The 18,827-nt window shown below is 41.1% G+C and overlaps 1 protein-coding gene across 2 annotated transcripts in view; it reads left to right on the top strand.

Annotated features, from left to right (window-relative positions):
• TMCC3 (transmembrane and coiled-coil domain family 3) overlaps positions 1-18,827 on the top strand; it is a 73,004-nt gene that overhangs the window by 23,572 nt on the left and 30,605 nt on the right. The window contains exon 1 of one of the 2 annotated variants that reach the window (XM_070755839.1): positions 9,452-9,835. The exons of the other annotated variant lie outside the window; for it this stretch is intronic. Coding sequence (XP_070611940.1) covers positions 9,758-9,835 — 78 coding nt within the window. The 5' untranslated portion in view covers positions 9,452-9,757. Of the gene's footprint in view, positions 1-9,451; positions 9,836-18,827 lie in introns of those variants that run through there. 2 annotated transcript variants of the gene reach the window in all.

Here is an 18,827-nt window from a genome sequence, read left to right as displayed (position 1 = left end):
AAAATTAGGAAACAAGTAACTGAGTTGTCGAAGCGTGGAACTCATTACCGGACTCCATAGTATCACCCCCAAACCCCCAACACTTTACCCTTAGATTATCTACAGTTGACCTATCCAGATTCCTAAGAGGTCAGTAAGGGGCGAGTACAAGTGCACTAGAGTGCCTTCCGTCCCCTGTCCTATTGCTCTCCTATATCTCCTATACCTTTCTTCTATTCCTATATCTCTTCTTCTATTCTTTCATTGATATGTTCTATTACTATATGTTCTTTTCTATTATTTCTTAGATATATTTTATTATGAGTATCTCCTCTATAACCTTCATCATGTATTTTACTATGTGTATATAGATATATACCCACTAAAACCCTCATTGTGTATTGGACAAAATAAATAAATAAACAAACAAATTGTCAAATGGTTGAGAAATATAGAGTTAGAGCATTTTTCCTTTGATTTATGAACCTATTTAGATTTATGGAGGCAAAGTGAAAAGGGTGCCAAGTCTATAATTTAATTATAATGTGGATCGTGGGCTTTGCATCTCTGAAAATTGTAGCTCATTATGGAAGTTAGCCTCAGCTCATTTAAATACATATATCCCATAGTAGCCTATCTAATGTTCCCTACTTACTATTTTAGTGAATATTTACTCTATGAAATCCGCGGTGATGTTGACACTCATTAAATACAGTGAACACAATCATTATATCTATGAAATGAGATTTAGAGAGATGCCTAAAGTGCACCCCTGGGCTTTGGCTATTGGAGAACTATAAGTACTATGAGGCATACATAAAAACATTCTCTGATTATTTCTTTATAAATTAGGATATGCAAGGCATCATTACAATTCTATTAACCCACTTAAATGGCATAATGACACAAGTGTCCGTAATTTTATTCCATAATTTTAAAAGGATTTCCATATTTTGAAGAATGCTAGGGGAAAAGTGAAGGAGACAAATGTTCTGCTCACATTTGCAAAGGTCAGGTTTTTGTCAAATAGATGAATATGAATCACAGAATATTAAAACTAATGGTTTACTAAAATATGGCTGGCAAACTGAATTAAGAAAATACGCTGTGCTCAAAAGAACAAATAACAGCTGCCTGCTCTGTACTCCATTATGTGTGTGCTATTGTCTAGATCAGGGCTGTCAAAAACTCGATTTCATTGAGGACCACATCAAGGTTGTATTTGACCGCAGAGGGCTGAGAGAGGCATGAGCATGGTGGGTGTGGCTGAGGGTGTCCATGGGCATGATATGGGACTCAGCCCTCTTCCCCGAAGCTCCATTTTCGCTGGCAGAGGGATGCAACTGTCCGATGTGGCAAAAAACAGGGCCTTTTCTGCTAGCAGAGGCACCCTGGGCAGGTCCTTTGCTGTTTCCAGGCCGGCCCCCAGGGGCCAGATCCAGTATCAGGTTCCTGCCCGGTATGGTACTTCACCTTTAACAACAACAACACAAGAGCACGTAAAACATACAAACTGAATGTAAATCGCTCCAAACTTGTCTGCAGAAAATACGATTTCAGCACTAGAGTGGTCACCGCCTGGAACTCATTACCTGACTCTGTTGTTGCTTCCCCCAACCCCAAAATCTTCAACCTTACATTATCTACAATTGACCTCTTCCCCTTTTCTAAGAGGTCTGTAAGGGGCGTGCATAAGTGCACTTATGTGCCTAATGTCCCTGTCCTACTGTCTTATTATCCTTTCTATTACTACATTCTACTTATGTTATGTTAATATATACTATAATACTATACTTGTTTGACAAATAAATAAATAAAATAAATAAATAAATAAAAAGGTAAGATTCCTTCCATAGCAACCTTATACTTCCCATTCACAATCACCTCAAGAATCTTGCCTCAGGCTGTCCAAGAAATAACCAGCCTCCAGCAGCCTACTTTAAATCCATCTTGGTTTGCCAGCCATTCCACCACCAACTTTCTTCTTCTCAAATTGTTCTGGTTTTAAGTCTCTGCTTGTCTCTTCTGCAATTTCCAGGCCGGCCCCCAGGGGCCAGATCCAGTACAGTGATACCTTGTCTTACAAACTTAATTGGTTCCGGGACGAGGTTCTTAAGGTGAAAAGTTTGTAAGACGAAACAATGTTTCCCATGGGAATCAATGGAAAAGCGATTAATGCATGCAAGCCCAAAAATCACCCCTTTTGCCAGCCGAAGCGCCCGGTTTTGCACTGCTGGGATTCCCCTGAGGTTCCCCTCCATGGGAAAGCCCACCTCCGGACTTTTGTGTTTTTGTGATGCTGCGATTTCACTGAGGCTCCTCTCAGGGGAATCCCAGCAGTGCCAAAACGGGTGCTTCACTGGCAATGGAAGTCCGGAGGTGGGGCACCCTAGCGGCGACGGTGGGTTTGGAAGATGAAAATAGTTTTTAAGAAGAGGCAAAAAAATCTTAAACCCCGGGTTTGTATCTCGAAAAGTTTGTATGACGAGGCGTTTGTAAGATGAGGCATCACTGTATCAGGTTCCTGCCTGGTATGGGCCACACTGTGCACTGGTAGTAAAATGGGAGCGGTGTGCACATCTTTGGGTGTCCAGCATGCGTGCCTGCATCTGTCCCAGAAAGATCTTGCTTCGCTCTTCTTTGGGACAACCCCTGAGATATTGGTACACTACTATCATGTCTTGCAATCTTTCTTCATATGTTTTAGCCTCTGAACAAATTATGTCTGAGAAAGAGAGAAATGAAGATAAATATGCACAACAAGAGAGACAAATTATCTGGGATATAATACTTTATAATTAGAAGCCTAACATCTTTTGATAATTTCAACATAGAGAAGAATGCATCATGGAGATAATAATGCATTAATCATGTAAACTCTGACTATTAGATAGGATGAATGGAAGAGGCAGACAAAAGTGGCTTCAGAACAACAGCTCTCTGTTTGGCAATTATTTACAACCCAGCAAAAGCTCTGTCTGACATCCAGCCTTTTATAGGCAGCTGCCAGACAGTTTAGTGGCTAGCCAATCAGCAGCCAGTATTTTCCCTCCAAAATAGAGGATCTGACTGAAGTCCATGTGCTAAACACCGACTAAAACTTAAAATTGTATGTTGGACTGCACCCGGTCTGAACGTCAGTCCTGTAAAGTTAAAAGTTCACTGCCTGAAAAAAAGATATAAAGTTTCAGTAATTGGTTTTTAAAAAGATATCAAAATGCAAGTGGCACTGCTTGGCTACATAAATCACAAATGTAGTAATTCCCCTTTAAACCTGCTAGGGAAGATTTCTTAGCATTGCCCTGGTGGTGCAGTGGTTAGAATGCAGTATTGCAGGCAAACTCTGTCCATTACCAGGAGTTCGAGCCTGATTCAGATTCTTCTGTGCCTTCCCCACAACCTTCTGGGTGGTCCCCATGGCCAGGCCCACTCGCCTGCCTTCCCTACTTCACGCAGCATGCGCTCGTGCCATGCTTCCCTGCCTTGCTGGCAGTCCCCATGGCCAAACCTGCTTCCCTGGCTTCCCTTCTCGCTTCTCTGCAGCCCTGCAATGCTTGCCTTCCTTCTTTGAGGGGAAGGAAAGAAGCTGAGCTGCCGCTGCCTTTCATTGAGGCACATGGAGAGAGACAGAGCTCCTCCTACCATCTCTTCTCTTCCCCCATCTCTTCTCTTTGTGGGCAGAAGAGTTTTCCCCACCCACCACTGCCCAGATGCCTTTGCTTTCTCCAAATTTCCCAAGCATTTCTTTGCCTACCTGATGTCCAGTTCCATTGTGTTTCTCGCCATCGTGGGGATAAAAAAAAGTTCAATCAATCAATCCCAACTTCTTACAAAAGAAAAAGATATCTCAAAATTGAAATTGATTGATTGATTTTTTTTAGCCCCACACAAACTTTTGTTTCCCTACACATGATGGTGAGAAATACTATGGAGCTAGACATCAGGTAGGCAAAGAAATGCTTGGGAGAAACGAGGGAATCTGGGCGGTAATAGGTGGGGAAAGCTCCTTAGTGTGTCCCAGGGCTGCAATGGCAAAATGGGCAATGGAGTGGCGTGAGTTAAGGAGAAACAAAACAGCCCTATCGTGCCACGTGCCCTCCTGCCGCCAAACGCACCCAGCTGTGCGTGGACTTTCCTTCGCCCGCACCATTTCCCACCATTTTCATGGTGTCCAGGAGGCAGGCCACTTGTCTGCACCGCTTCCGACACTTACTGGAGCTTCTCACCTGCCTCTGAATGCCGGCCGAATGCCCTCCTCCCAGGCCTCTTGCTGATGGCTTCCCGGTAGTGCTGAATTTAAAAAGCCAAGGAACTCAGTGGTACAAGGAGAAGTTCCAGGAAGTCATTGGTTAGATTTATTTATTTATTTGTTGTTTGTTTGTTCATTGGACTTTTATACCGCTCCTCTCCGAGGACTTGGAGAGGCTCACAACATAAAACAAAACAATATAAAAGATCTTAATCCAATTAATTAATTTTTGTTTAAAAAAACCCAAACCATAAAGAACAGTCATTTCATTCAATCCACTTTCTCTCAACACATTCATTGGCCACAGGGCAAGGATTTAATAGCTCCAAGCCTGGCAGCATAAATAAGTTTTCTTACGGAAGGCGAGGAAAGTGGGGGCAATGTGAATCTCCGGGGATAGCTGATTCCAGAGGGCCGGAGCCCCCACAGAGAAGGCTCCTCCCCTAGGGCCCACCAAATGACATTGTCTAGTTCAGTGTTTCCCAACCTTGGCAACTTGAAGATACTTGGACTTCAACTCCCAGAATTCCCCAGCCAGCAAATGCTGGCTGTGGAATTCTGGGAGTTGAAGTCCAGATATCTTCAAATTGACAAGGTTGGGAAACAACTGGTCTAGTTGACGGGACCTGGAGAAGGCCAACTCTGTGGGACCTTTGCATTGATGGAGCTGAATGGCTGGGCTTTAAAGCATTTTAAAGTGGCCTGGAGCAAGAATCTCTCTCTCCCTCCCCCCTCCCTGGGTCTGCGTGCACACTTTCATTCCCTCTGGAAAAAAGTTAGAACTTAGAAGCATCACCCCAAACTGCAATTCGGGAACACAGGATTTGGCCCCAGCACAATTTGGTGAAATGAAAACCCTCTTAAAACAACTTGGCTTTCAGTCAGCAAACAGAGGTTTTTGTCTGGTTAGAGAACATTACACATGAATGTTACCTTAATCGAGGTTGATGCACGCCTCGTAATCTTATAAGGCAGTACTTCTCTTTTCTCTGAAAATCCAGCAAATTCAATAAGAGCAGTTCATCTGCAGCTCTATACAGACTATTCAGTTATGTTTGATGATAAACTACTATGGATTTTTCCTGTATCAATGTATTTACAAAATGCATATAATATATAAAGATTATATGCTTTTCTGGCTTTATGGACTGTGGTTAATGAGGGTTAAATGATTTGGAACATGCGATTTATTTATTTATTGGATTTGTATGCTGCCCCTCTCCGCAGACTCGGGGCAGCTAACAACAGCAATAAAACAGTATATAACAAAATCCAATACTAAAAACAGTTAAAAACCCATTATATAAAAACCAATCATACATACAGACATACCATGCATAGAATTGTAAAGGCCTAGGGGGAAAGAGTATCTCAGTTCCCCCATGCCTGGCGGCAGAGGTGGGCGATGCTGCTTGCTAACTAAATGATGGTTAATAAGGCCTCTGAATAGTGAAGGCAGGCAGTCTTTTTGTCACCATATATACAGTATATCACTATATATATATATTTGTCACCATATATATCACCATATATATATATATATACTGTATATATACATACACCATATTGTACATACAATTATTAAATAATAATTTATTAAATCTGTATGCCACTCAACTGAAGAAAATCTGTTTCTTCTAATGCCACGCCCATCCAGTCACATGCCCACCAAGCCACACCTACAGAACCTGTAGTAAACAATTTTTAATCCCACCACTGATTTTTCTGGAATTGTCTTGGGAATTATACATTATGTGTTCTTTGACCTGAATTTCCTGCTGAACATCTGCAAAACATGAAGTTTTGGTATTTGCAAGAAAAAGCCAGTATCTCAACATTTTTCCACAAAAGATATTTTTATACATCTATATCATGCTTCCAGTAGCACTTCATTCCCTACATTAAAAATGCTTCAGCCTTTTATTTTTAATTAAAGAGGGTGTGAATTTCTTGATTATTTAGGTTGCATCCTTACTCTTGAGGGTAGTAATGTGAATGCTGATGATATATAGGTATCTTCTAGAACAGTGTTTCCCAACCTTGGCAACTTGAAGATATTTGGACTTCAACTCGCAGAACATTCGCTGGCTGGGGAATTCTGGGAGTTGAAGTCCAAATATCTTCAAGTTGCCAAGGTTGGGAAACACTGTTCTAGAAGACTCCCAAGTCATCGATTAGCTAGAAGGAACTAAAAATATAGGAAAGCTACTTTGTTCTTGAGATATAGGTGAAACTCGAAAAATTAGAATATCGTGCAAAAGTTCATTTATTTCAGTAATGCAACTTTAAAAAAGTGAAACTTAATATATGAGAGATATGATGTATTTTTTGGAGTATAAGATGCACTTTAGTTTTGTGGGGAGGAAAATAAGGAAAAGAATCTGCTTACCAGGTATTCATCTGGCTAGCGTCCTTAGCCAGCACATTATTTTATCCCCTGGTTAGGGCTTTTAAAAAACTTTATTCAGAGAGAGTAACAATGAAAGAGCTTGCAAGCCAGAAAGAGCTGGGAACTTCATCAGCACCTGGAAAGAAACATTCAGAGCAAGTAGAGCAATGGGAAAAACCCTGCAAAGATTTAGGGCTTGGAAAACATTCTTTGCAGAGAGAAACAATGAAAGAGCCTGCAAGGTAAAAGCCGGGAAGATTGTTAGCAGCTAGTAAGGACTGGGGGGAGAAGAAAGCTATATTCAGAGTATAAGACGCATCCAAATTATCAAATTATCAGCCTTTTAGGGAGGAAAAAGGTGCGTCTTATACTCTGAAAAATATAGTACTCATAAAATGCAAGGCAAGATAGTTCAAACCATGATTTGTCATAATTGTGAGATTTGGAGTTGCCATGTGTTAGACCAGTGTTTCCCAACCTTTTTTGAGCCGCGGCACATTATTCACATTTTCAAAATCCTGGGGAACATTGAGGGGGGGAGGGGCGCAAAAACGTTTAGAGAAAAAAAATCTCTCTTTCTCCCTTTCGCTCTATTTCTCTCTCCCTCCCTCTTTTTCTCCCTCCCTCTTTCTCTCTCTCTCCATCCCTTTCTTTCTCCCTTCCTTCCTCTCTCTTTTGCTTTCTCTCTCCCTCCTTCCCCCTCTTGCTGTCTTTCTTTCTTTCCTTTCTTTCTCATTCTGTCTCTCTTGCTATCTTTCTTTCTCTCTTCCTTCCTCTCTCTTTTGCTCTTTCTCTCTCCCTCTTTCCCCCCTCTTGCTGTCTTTCTTTCTTTCCTTTCTTTCTCTCTCATTCTGTCTCTCTTGCTATCTCTTTCTTTCTCTCTTCCTTCCTCTCTCTTTTGCTCTTTCTCTCTCCCTCCTTCCCCCCTCTTGCTGTCTTTCTTTCTTTCCTTTCTTTCTCTCTCATTCTGTCTCTCTTGCTATCTCTTTCTTTCTCTCTTCCTTCCTCTCTCTTTTTCTCTTTCTCTCTCTCCCTCCTTCCCCCCTCTTGCTGTCTCTTTCTTTCTTTCTCTCTCTCTCTCATTCTGTCTCTCTTGCTATCTCTTTCTTTCTCTCTTCCTTCCTTCCTCTCTCTTTGGCTCTCTTTCTCTCTCCCTCCTTCCCCCCTCTTGCTGTCTCTTTCTTTCTTTCTCTTTCTCTCTCTCTCTAATTCTGTCTCTCTTGCTATCTCTTTCTCTCTCTTCCTTTCTTTCTCTCTCTTGTTCTCTCTCTTCCTTCTCTTCGGAGGCCGGCAAAGCTTTTCCTGGTAGGCTGGCTGGGGGATAGGGCACGCGCGCGCACGCACCCCCGACGTTCCAAAGAACCTTCTCCGACCTCCGCTGTGAGAAGGTTTTCTCCAAGCGCTCGCCGGAGGAGCTGGAGAAAGGGGCAGATCGAGCGGGCGGGCGGGCGTCAGTGGCGAGAAGCCAGGGGCGCGAGGGGAACGGAGGCACTGGGGGGTGGGGGCAGCCGCGGCACCGGCCTCCGCACTTTCATCGCTCCCCACCCCAAACTCCAACGTCCAGCTCCTTGCGCGGCACTGGAAAAGGGTGCTGCATTGCCGGCTTCTACCTGGTGCTGCCAGGGAATCTCCAGCTGGGCAGGGCTCTCCTTAAGCTCTCCTTTTTCCCTAGGAGCTTGGCGGCACACCTGGCTGTGTCTCACGGCACACTAGTGTGCCGCGGCACACCAGTTGGGAAACACTGTGTTAGACCACTCAGAAAGAGTTCAGGTCTTTTTTGAGAGTAGTTGTGTTATCGGTGGTGTTGAAGAGTTTTACATTGTTGGCAAAGAGGACACAGCTGCTTGCGATGTAATCACAAAGGTCATTGAGGTAGAGCAGTGTTTCTCAACCTTGGCAGCTTGAAGAAATTTGGACTTCAACTCCCAGAATTCCAGATATCTTCAAGTTGCCAAGGTTGGGAAACACTGATATAGAGAATGAAGAGCGATGGTCCCAGTACACTACCTTGGGGAACACCACTTTTAACTGGGACAGGGGTGGATATAGTGCTTCCTATTTTGACCACTTGTCTGTTTGACAGGAATGCTGTAATCCAGCTGTGGAGGGATCCTGACATGCCATAATATTTGAGTTTAGGAGTAGTTTGTTGTGGACCACTGAATCAAAGGCTTTGCAGAAGTCGATATAAATTGCATCTATAGATTTCCCTTGATCTAGATGAGTTGTCCATATATTTTTTTCAGTGGAGGAGCTGCAGTTTGCAGGATAGTTTTTTTCTGAATCCAAATTGTTTGTTAGAGAGAAAATTATTAGTTTCTAGATGGAGAGTAATTGATTTGTTTATAATTGATTCCATGACTTTGCATGGGAGTAGCATAATGATATTGGTCTGTAGTTATCGACAAGAGAGGGACAATGGAAACATGCACTGATGCCTTCCCATTTTCCCCAGTTTTGCAAACGACATTTCCCCTCGTTTTTTGTTTTTAAACTTTTCAACACGGTTACAAAGCGGAGCAGAAGCCGGCGGAGGTGTCGTCTTCTCTCGACGTTAGTGAAGTAACTGGAGTTTCCGTTTCGGCAGAAGAAAAGCTCTTGCTGGCGGCTTCTCGTTCCTCCTGGCATCTTCGATAAGAAGCGGGCCGTTTCCTGTTATGCGCTCGGGACCCTGGTGTTTAACTCCTGGCGACGCCAAGGCCCTTTTCCTGGCGGGAATTGCTCCGGAAAAGCCGGCGGCGGGGGTGGGGGGAGGGTAGAAGAAAGCGAAGGGCAACTTTTCTGTCAGGCGTTAACAAGGAGCCGGGCTTCGTCCGCCGCGGGGCTGCTTCGCTATTCCGGCCGAGCGGTCTTTGGGGCAGCCGGAGCTGGCTCTCGTCCCTTGCGCGGACGCTTCCTCTGGCCGGCGGCTTTTTTCAGGAAGGCGCCAAAAAGACTTTGCGAAGGTGCAAGGCGTTCCCGCTTGTGTGTGCGCGGGTATGTGGGGAGTCTCCTGTTGGTGCGCACCTCTCCAGCCGCTCTCTTTCCTGGCCCGCCCACTAGGCGGGCAGAAGGAGCCAAGCCGAGCCGCGCTAGTTTGCCGCTGAGCGCGCGAAGGTTCTGGGTTGGGAGGCTTCGTCTGCGCGGTGAGGGGAGAGACCATGCCTGGCAGCGATACCGCCCTGACTGTAGACAGGACTTACTCCGACCCGGAGCGGCACTCTCGCTTCAAGACCCGGGTAAACTGCGCTTCCTCCCCCTCCTCTGCCTAGTCTGTCCCAGCTACTTCGAGGCTGCTGGAATGTGAATAACTCCTAACATTCCTCCTGCCTTTAAGTCGGGACAACCTCGCCCCGCCAGTATTGAGCGCGCTCCCTTCTGGGACTGACCTGCCTGCCTTCGGTCCTGGTCTGGGGGCTTCGGGTTGCTGGGGTTGCTTGCTGTCTGTCAGAGTCCCAAAGCGGCTCCGGCCGTCATGTGGGTGTGCTTCTGGGGTGGCGCTTCGCACGCCGGGTTTCAATTCGCCTTTACTGGGCGAGCGGCTTGCGCGGGATCCTGGGCTGTTCTGCAGTGCGCCGCTGTTGTGGCCTCCGAGCTCTGTACATTTCTTTTATTTTTATTTTATTTATTTGTTTTGTCAAGTACATAGTGGAGGTATGTAATGATGTAATAATATTGATATACATGTTACTAGTAAAAAGAAAGATAAGAAAAAACATTAGATATAATAATATTCATATACATGATACTAGTAAAAAATATAAAGAAACATTAGGACGGGACGGAAGGCAAGCTGGTGCACTTACAGCAGTGTTTCCCAACTTTGGCAACTTGAAGATATTTGGACTTCAGCTCCCAGAATTCCCCAGCCAGCAAATGCTGGCTGGAGAATTCTGGGAGTTGAAGTCCAAATATCTTCAAGTTGCCAAGGTTGGAAAACACTGACTTACAGTATGCAAGCCCCTTATTGACCTCTTAGGAATCGGGAGAGGTCAACAGTGGATAGTGTAAGGGTAACGTTTTGGGGGTTAGGTGATGATACTACAGAGTCTGGTAGCGAGTTCTATGCATCAACTACTCAGTTACTAAAGTCGTATTTCCTGCAGTCGAGTTTGGAGCGGTTTACATTAAGTTTGTACCTGTTGTGTGCTCTTGTGTTGTTGTGGTTGAAGCTGAAGTAGTTGTTGGCGGGAAGGACTTTGTAGCATACGGTTTTATGGCTATGCTTAGATTGTGTTCGGATGTTACAGGAAACTCACTTCGCAGGCCTGATGTAAAAAGCTAAAAATAAACCGGAGAACCTCTGGAGAGCTTCTTTCCTCTGCTTTAAGGTTTCGATTTCAGCGCTCTGCATGTGCTGAAAGTGGCCAGAGAGTCCTGAAAATGAACTCCCTGAGTTTCACTCTTCTCGCCCCTTATCGTCTCTTGTGTCTGGCTAGGAATCTGCATTCTGCAAGCATTTTGTAATGGGCTTTAAACAGAGAAGAATGATTTGTGGTCGTTGACGCCTTCATAAATTGTAAGCTGCTTGAATTACAATGGAGAGAGACAATTTATAAAACACAACATGTAGAATAATTATATTAATTGACTTAATTTCAATTATTTTATTTAATTCTTGAGTTTTATTTATTTTTATTACTATTTTTGTTCGTTGCCAAGTGCATTTTTCAGTAGCCTCGCTTTTCTTTGGAAAACAATAAGGTCCGGAATGGCTTTCCACTGAAAACAGTTGTTTATCCCTACTTTAGCTGACAGTGTATGGCAATTTCAAATACTGAAATATCTGACCTACTCATGGAATGCAGGCCAGCCAGAATGAATGTGATCTATGTGATTGAAATGTGCCAGCTTAATTCAGATTTGATCAGACAAGTGGCATCTTGGGTGGGGGTTAAACTTCTCCAATGCCATTTTTGAGAGCTAATTTGGATGTTTTGCAAACATGAACCTCTCTCAGAATATTTTAGAATAAGAAAATGGGATGAAGAAGAGATTAAACCTTAATGATGTTGTCATAATAAATACTGGAAAATGTTACCAGGGCTTATTGAAAGTAAAGAGGAGGAATCCAGCAATGCCATTCCCACTACTCAGTCAATGACAGTGATTTTTGCAGCCACATGCTGTTTCTCACAGTGCATTGTGTGCAGTGATTTTTCCATAATTATCATGAGGCAGCAGTGAAATAAACATTCCTAAAACCGGTAATAAAAACGTAAGCTGGTGCTCTCCAAATATATTAGCCTGTAAGCATTTCCCTACTGCTCAGTTGAAATACTATTGACCTATCCTTGAATTAGCAGAAAATCAAATGGGCATGAAATTTGCTTTCCACAGTACCAATCCCTCTCCTCTATATTTCACGTCAGTGCAATAATCTAACTTCCCTTCAGGGTGTGGGATGACATAGAGTAATAGATTTGGTTCAGCCTGAAGTTGTCCTTGGACAGTGATGGAATAAGAGGAAAGATGTTTCTTCAACACCATAACAGCTCAGGACAACTTAAAGCTGGCTTACCCATGGGCTGGTCCTAAGGTGAAAGAAACATCATATGGCAGAAATGTTGTAAAATTGTTGAAATATCCCACTCCTTAGAGAAGTATCCACTTAAAACAGCTGCCCACCCCTGCCTTCAGCTGATAGTGTACAACCATTTCAAACACTGAAATATCTGGCTGGTACTCCAAGAATGTAGGACCAGCCAGAATCCTGCTTATCATAGGCATGCTAATTAAAACCAAATTGTTTCAGCTTGTTTGTTGGAGTGCTTTTGCTTGTGGGCTTATTATATCACATGTTTTACTTGTTTTTGGTTCTCTGTATTATAAGCTTTAATTTGTTGTTAATGGCCCAGAATTTGCTTGAATTGGGATGATATTTAAGTACTGGAAATTAATTAAAAACAAATAACTAATGTAAACATTACATGGAAGTAGTAGGAAGGAACCTATAATGGGATTAGAGAACTACCATGGGAGACTAGAGGAAGACACAAAACCTACACAATGGTCTGATAAGAGAGTTCAAAGGAAGGAGGAGGGATGAGAAAGTATCTCACAAAGTGAAGTCAGGGAAGAAAGGAAGTGCTTTCAGACTTGCAAGATTTTGTAACTGTAACTTTACAATAAAAGTAGTATTAGTACTCATGGTTCTGATTGCCTGCCTGGACTACCTTGAAGGACTGACACAACCCAATTTTTGTTCTGCTGCCAAGTGCCTTAAAGGTAAAAGTTAAAAAATTAGAATATCCTGCAAAAGTTCATTTATTTCAGTAATGCAACTTAAAAGGTGAAACTAATTAGTTAATTAATTAATTCAAGCCGTGATTTGTCATAATTGTGATGGTTATGGGGCACAGCTCATGAAAACCCCAAATCCCCCCAAAATTAGACTATTGTAAAAAGATACAACATTCCAGGCTCAAAGTGTCCCACTTTAATCAGCTAATTAAGCCATAATATCTGCAAAGATTCCTGAGCCTTAAAATGGTCTCTCAGTCTGGTTCAATAGGAATCACGAACTTGGGAAAGACTGCTGACCTGATAGTTGTGCAGAAAACCATTGTTGACACCCTCCATAAGGAAGGAAAGATAATTGCAAACGAAGTTGGATGTTCTCAAAGTGCTATATCAAAGCACATTAATATAAAATTGTGTGGAAGGGAAAAGTGTGGAAGAAAAAGGTGCACAGGCAGCAGGGATGACCACAACCTGTAGAGGATTTGTCAGGAAAAGGCCATTCAAAAGTGTTGAGGATTTTCACGAGTGGACTGAGTGTATCAAGAGTGGAATCAGTGCATCAAGAGCCAACACACACAGACGGATCTTGGACATGGGCTTCAAATGTTGTATTCCTCTTGTGAAGCTGCTCCTGAACAACAAACAAGCATCTTATCTGGGCTAAATAAAAACAGACCAGGTCTGTTGCTCAGTGGTCCAAAGTCCTCTTTTCTGACAAGAGCAACTTTTGCATCTCATTTGTAAACCAGGGATGCAGAGTATGGAGGAAGACTGGAGAGGCAGATATAGCAAGATGCTTGAAGTCCATTGTAAAGTTTCTGTTTATTTGGGGAACCATGTCATCTGCTGGTGTTGGTCCACTGTGCTTCATTAAGTCCAGGTTCAATGCAATGATATACCAGGAGATTTTGGAGTACTTCATGCTTCATTCCACAGATGAGCTTTATGGGGATGCTGACTTCATTTTCCAGCAGGGCTTGGCACATGCCCACACTGCCAGAAGCACCAAAAACTGGTTCTATGACAATGGAATAACTTTGCTTGATTGGCCAGCAAACTCATCTGACCTGAATCCCATAGAGAATCTATGGGGCATTGCCAGGAGAAAGATGAGAGACATGAGACTGAACAATGCAGAAGATCCGAAGGCCGCAGTGCCACAGGCTGGTAGCTTCCCTGCCACACAGCATTGAGGCAGTAATTGCTGCAAAAGGGGCCCAAATGAAGTACTGAGTACATATGCATGCTTATATTTTTCAGAGGACTGATATTGTTCAATGTACAATCATTGTTTTATTGATTGCATGTAATATTCTAATTTTTTGAGATAGTGGATTTTCATGAGCTGTACCCCACAATCATCACAATTATGACAAATCGCAGTTTGAACTATCTTGCCTTGCAAGTAATAAGTCTCTCATATATTACGTTTCATCTTATAAGTTGCATTACTGAGATTAAATGAACTTTTGCACGATATTCTAATTTTTCAAATTTCACCTCTATATTTCATGTTCTCTATCCCTGCAGATTTGCTTTAATGGGTCACGACAATCTCTAATGCAGTTTGGGGCATGCAGACCCCCAAAGTGAAATCCTCTTGTGTGAACTCTTGCTTTTTGGTGTATGTGACTACACAGAAATTTAAAGTGAACATTCATAGAATGCCTGTTCTTCAGTAAGCATTTTAATTAATTGATTACATGCTATCAACTTTTAATGAACAAATGCCCAAAGTATGATCATTTCAGTCTGGTCATTTGTCCCCCAAGATCTGTTCAATTATCCATTTCTTTAATTTTCTTGGCTGTCCACCATAGTCTTAGGATTCTTCTCTAACAATAAAGTTCCAGAGTGTCAGTACTCTCCATTCTGGTTCTCCAAAATCCATTTTTTGTTTGTGTATTACAGGGAAAACTATAAATGTAAAATGTAAATGTAAAATGATTCTGATCTTTCTAGATGTAAACTGATCACTGCTTCTGAATATCTTTTCCAATACTTTTTTGTTATTCTACAAAAATAAAAGGAATAAAATAATATAGTATTATCTATTTTTTCTTAGTTTAAATAAGTGAAGTAAGTGTGAAATAACCCTAAATTGGAGAAATTTTGGAGAAAAACTTGGACTAAGCTAGCATTTGCTTCACCGCTAACTGCAAATGGAGCAAAGGCTTGATAACTGAAAGGATACACAGTAGTTAAAACTATCCCTGTTAAATAAAAATAAAATAATAACTTCTTTTTTTGCATAAATATTTTGCTTGATCTATGGCTTTTCCTAAAATGAGGCTACTGTTTCAAAATAGATGAATTGCACAGTTCGAATCATTGCTTGGATTAAATCTCTCCTTTTGGGTTTTCCATTTCATTCATATGCATTGCATGTATATTTCCTTATACTGTAATTAAATATTTTAAATAAATTCATTTGCATGCCTTTGACATTGGCACATTACCTTAGTAGAATCTCTATTACCTATGTAGTAATAAAGACAAATTATTTTGTAATGAAATTAACATTTATTTTTGTTAACTTTTTGTTAACTAGGAAATACAGATTATGTTGGTGGGAAGTGTTTAATATTTCTACTACTTTCATAGTTCTTGAGATTCTGTCCAAAGATATTATCCATAGAGGAAAAAGAAGGCATTGCTTTAAAAAACTAGATAATATGGGTTACTTTTTGCCAGCTTCATATTTATGAAAAGTCCTATCATGCTATTTCTTAATTTATGTAAATGGAATGTCTTTGTAAAAAGATCCTGGCACAGAGAATATTGTGTTCATGCTTTTTATTGAAATGAAGAGATATCCTAATCTTACTTTCCAGAGTAAAAGCTATTTTTGTTTTGAAGGAAAGGTTACTGAAATGAATAGGCAAGACATACCAGAAACCTGCTAACACAGATATGTGATCCAAAGAATTAGAAAATAAACATCTTCCAAATGGAGTAATGGAAGAATCCAAATGTTGATAACATTATCCCCAGATTGACAGATGAATATTTTTTCAACCTATCCATAACCACGGATGTCAAAATACATATTGCAGCTGTTCCTTTTGCTTGAAAAGACATCTCTTTTAAAGAGACAGCCAAGACAGTCATATTAGGTATTGTTGATATAACTTATAAGATCTATTTATTATCTATCTATTGTGTCAAACAATAGGAAGTTCTTCATTTTGAAACAAGACATAGATTAAAAAAGAACCCTTTTTAATAACCCTTCTTAGTTAATAGATATCAATAATACATATATAAAACTTTACTGTAAGAGGGTTGATAATTTAAATAATTTAATAAGAGTTCTAGTTAATGTTTTCATTTTTCTCCATAGCTTTAAAATTGCTAGAACTTCATTAGAGAATTTATAATTTTTGCATGTTATAGCCTTGTACTGTAGGTTTTTCCTCTACCTAAAGTCCCCTTTAAAATGCAGTTTTTAAATCCTGACATTATTTGTTCCTTTTATGTTTTTCAAAACCAAAACAGATCCTATGAAATTATTTGCTCTTTAAAATTTCAAAATCTTTTTATAAAAGTTTCAATATTACAAATGTATCTGGACCCTTATACAATTTATAAATTTTTAAGATCAAAATCTTATTTAGCTTTTTGCTGCTAATTTTACATTCTTTAGGTTCTCAACCTTTTCAAACTTCTTATCAGAACATTTCTACTTTATTAACCATTTTAAACTGGTTAATAGGCAATTTTCAAAGGTGATTAAAGAATGATATTTGTGAATTTAGTGCCCTTTAAAAGGCTCCACCATGTTTGTAAGCAATTCCTTAGTCTCCCAGTACCCAAACCCCTACTCCTAAACTCCTTGAAAATAGCTGTCTAGCACAAGGATAACTGACCAGAGCACATTTGCTCTTTTCTTTATCTGGAGAGGTTCCGAGGACCTGGTCTATTCTCTGATTCCTTGGTCTTTTCCATAGTTGTCAGCTCTGTGAAACTTCAGTTCACCATATTTCCTTTTGGAAGACCTTATAAGAATCACATTTTGTATCCATCCACCCATCCATTTTATTTTCTCTGTAATTTAGCTTCCATCCTTTCTTCCATCCTTGCTTTTTTCTAAGATTCCTTTCTAACGCTGCATATCATGTGATATATGCATAATCATATACAGTGTTCCGTTGACTTTCATGGGGGATGTGTTCCAAGACCGCCCGTGAAAGTCAAATTTTCACGAAGTAGAAATGCAGAAGTAATTTTTGTCTATGAACAGTCTTGCAGGACATCCCCTAACACTTTGAACCCCTAAATTACAATCTCCCATTCCCTTAACAACCTTTAGATTATTACTCACCATTATTACTGATACTCACCATTGAAGAAGATACTTAATGATCCTGATATTTATTAACATAATTATTTATTAACAATAATTTGGCGATGACGTATGACGTCACGGGCGGGAAAAACCGCGGTGTAGAAAAAAACCCGTGAAGTATTTTTTAATTAATTTTTTTTAAAAAACCGTGATATAGACTTTTCGCAAATGTCGGACCCGCGAAAGTCAAGGGAACACTGTACATATAATCTATCACACATTCTGCCGCACGAATCCCAGCAACCAGTTAGGTCCCACAGAGTGGGCCTTCTCCGGGTCCCGTCAATTAAACAATGTCGGTTGGTGGGGCCCAGGGGAAGAGCCTTCTCTGTGGCGGCCCCGGCCCTCTGGAACCAACTCCCCCTAGAGTTTAGAATAGTCCCCACCCTCCTTGCCTTTCGGAAGCTCCTCAAAACCCACCTCTGCCATCAGGCATGGGGGAACTAAGATAATCTTTCCCCCTAGCCTTCTACAATTTATGCATGGTATGTTTGTATGTATGATTGGTTTTATAACAAGGGTTTTTAGCTGTTTTAGTACTGGATTTTTACATTCTGTTTTGGTCACTGTTGTTAGCCGCCCCGAGTCCACGGAGAGGGGCGGCATACAAATCCAATAAATAAATAAATAAAATAAATAAATCATACATCCCCAAGTATCCTTTGCTAATTCAACCAATATTTCATCATATATTATTGTTTATCTATTAAACCAAACATTTGTTGGCTGTTCTTATGGGTTTTTTTTAATCCTCAATGCTTTTGTATGATTCTTTTTACAGTTTGTAGATAGGTACTATTGGAAAACATAGAAAGACTCATAGCTGGCGGACATTTCTGAAGTGGTATGCAGGAAACGAAGGAACTCTATTTTGCACTCTTGTCATAGTTGCTGTCTCTATGCAGAATGTTCAGATGTGATGCCAGCTGGCGCGATGCCCGTATACTCTGGAGGTTATTGTGTTTAATCCTTGGAGTAGACTTTGATTTATTTCTCAGTACTAATGTTTACACAAAAGTCATCCTGGCATATATAGCTATCCAGTTTCAGAATTATAGCATACAAGTAAGCAAGTGGTGCCAGTTCATGAACTGGCGGAGTAAGCTGTGCACCAATATTGGAAATTCTTCATTTCTACATTAAGCTTTCCAGGCCCAACTTTTCTGCTTTGTCGGCTATTCTGATGGATGAGGACGTGTCCAGAAATCCTTAACTTCAGAAGAGAAGGATTTAGGGGTAGAGCAGTGTGGTCGGGCGGTAGGGAAAGCAAGTAGGATGCTTGGCTGCATAGCTAGAGGTATAACAAGCAGGAAGAGGGAGATTGTGATCCCCTTATATAGAGCACTGGTGAGACCACATTTGAAATACTGTGTTCAGTTCTGGAGACCTCACCTACAAAAAGATATTGACAAAATTGAACGGGTCCAAAGACGGGCTACAAGAATGGTGGAAGGTCTTAAGCATAAAACGTATCAGGAAAGACTTAATGAACTCAATCTGTATAGTCTGGAGGACAGAAGGAAAAGGGGGGACATGATTGAAACATTTAAATATGTTAAAGGGTTAAATAAGGTCCAGGAGGGAAGTGTTTTTAATAGGAAAGTGAACACAAGAACAAGGGGAAACAAGCTGAAGTTAGT

The sequence above is a fragment of the Erythrolamprus reginae genome, chromosome 6 (genome assembly GCF_031021105.1).
Source record: "Erythrolamprus reginae isolate rEryReg1 chromosome 6, rEryReg1.hap1, whole genome shotgun sequence".
Classification (NCBI taxonomy): Eukaryota; Metazoa; Chordata; class Lepidosauria; order Squamata; family Dipsadidae; genus Erythrolamprus; species Erythrolamprus reginae.
The sequence above is the reverse complement of the archived record's forward strand: the minus strand, read 5'-3'. Positions and strand labels throughout refer to the sequence as shown.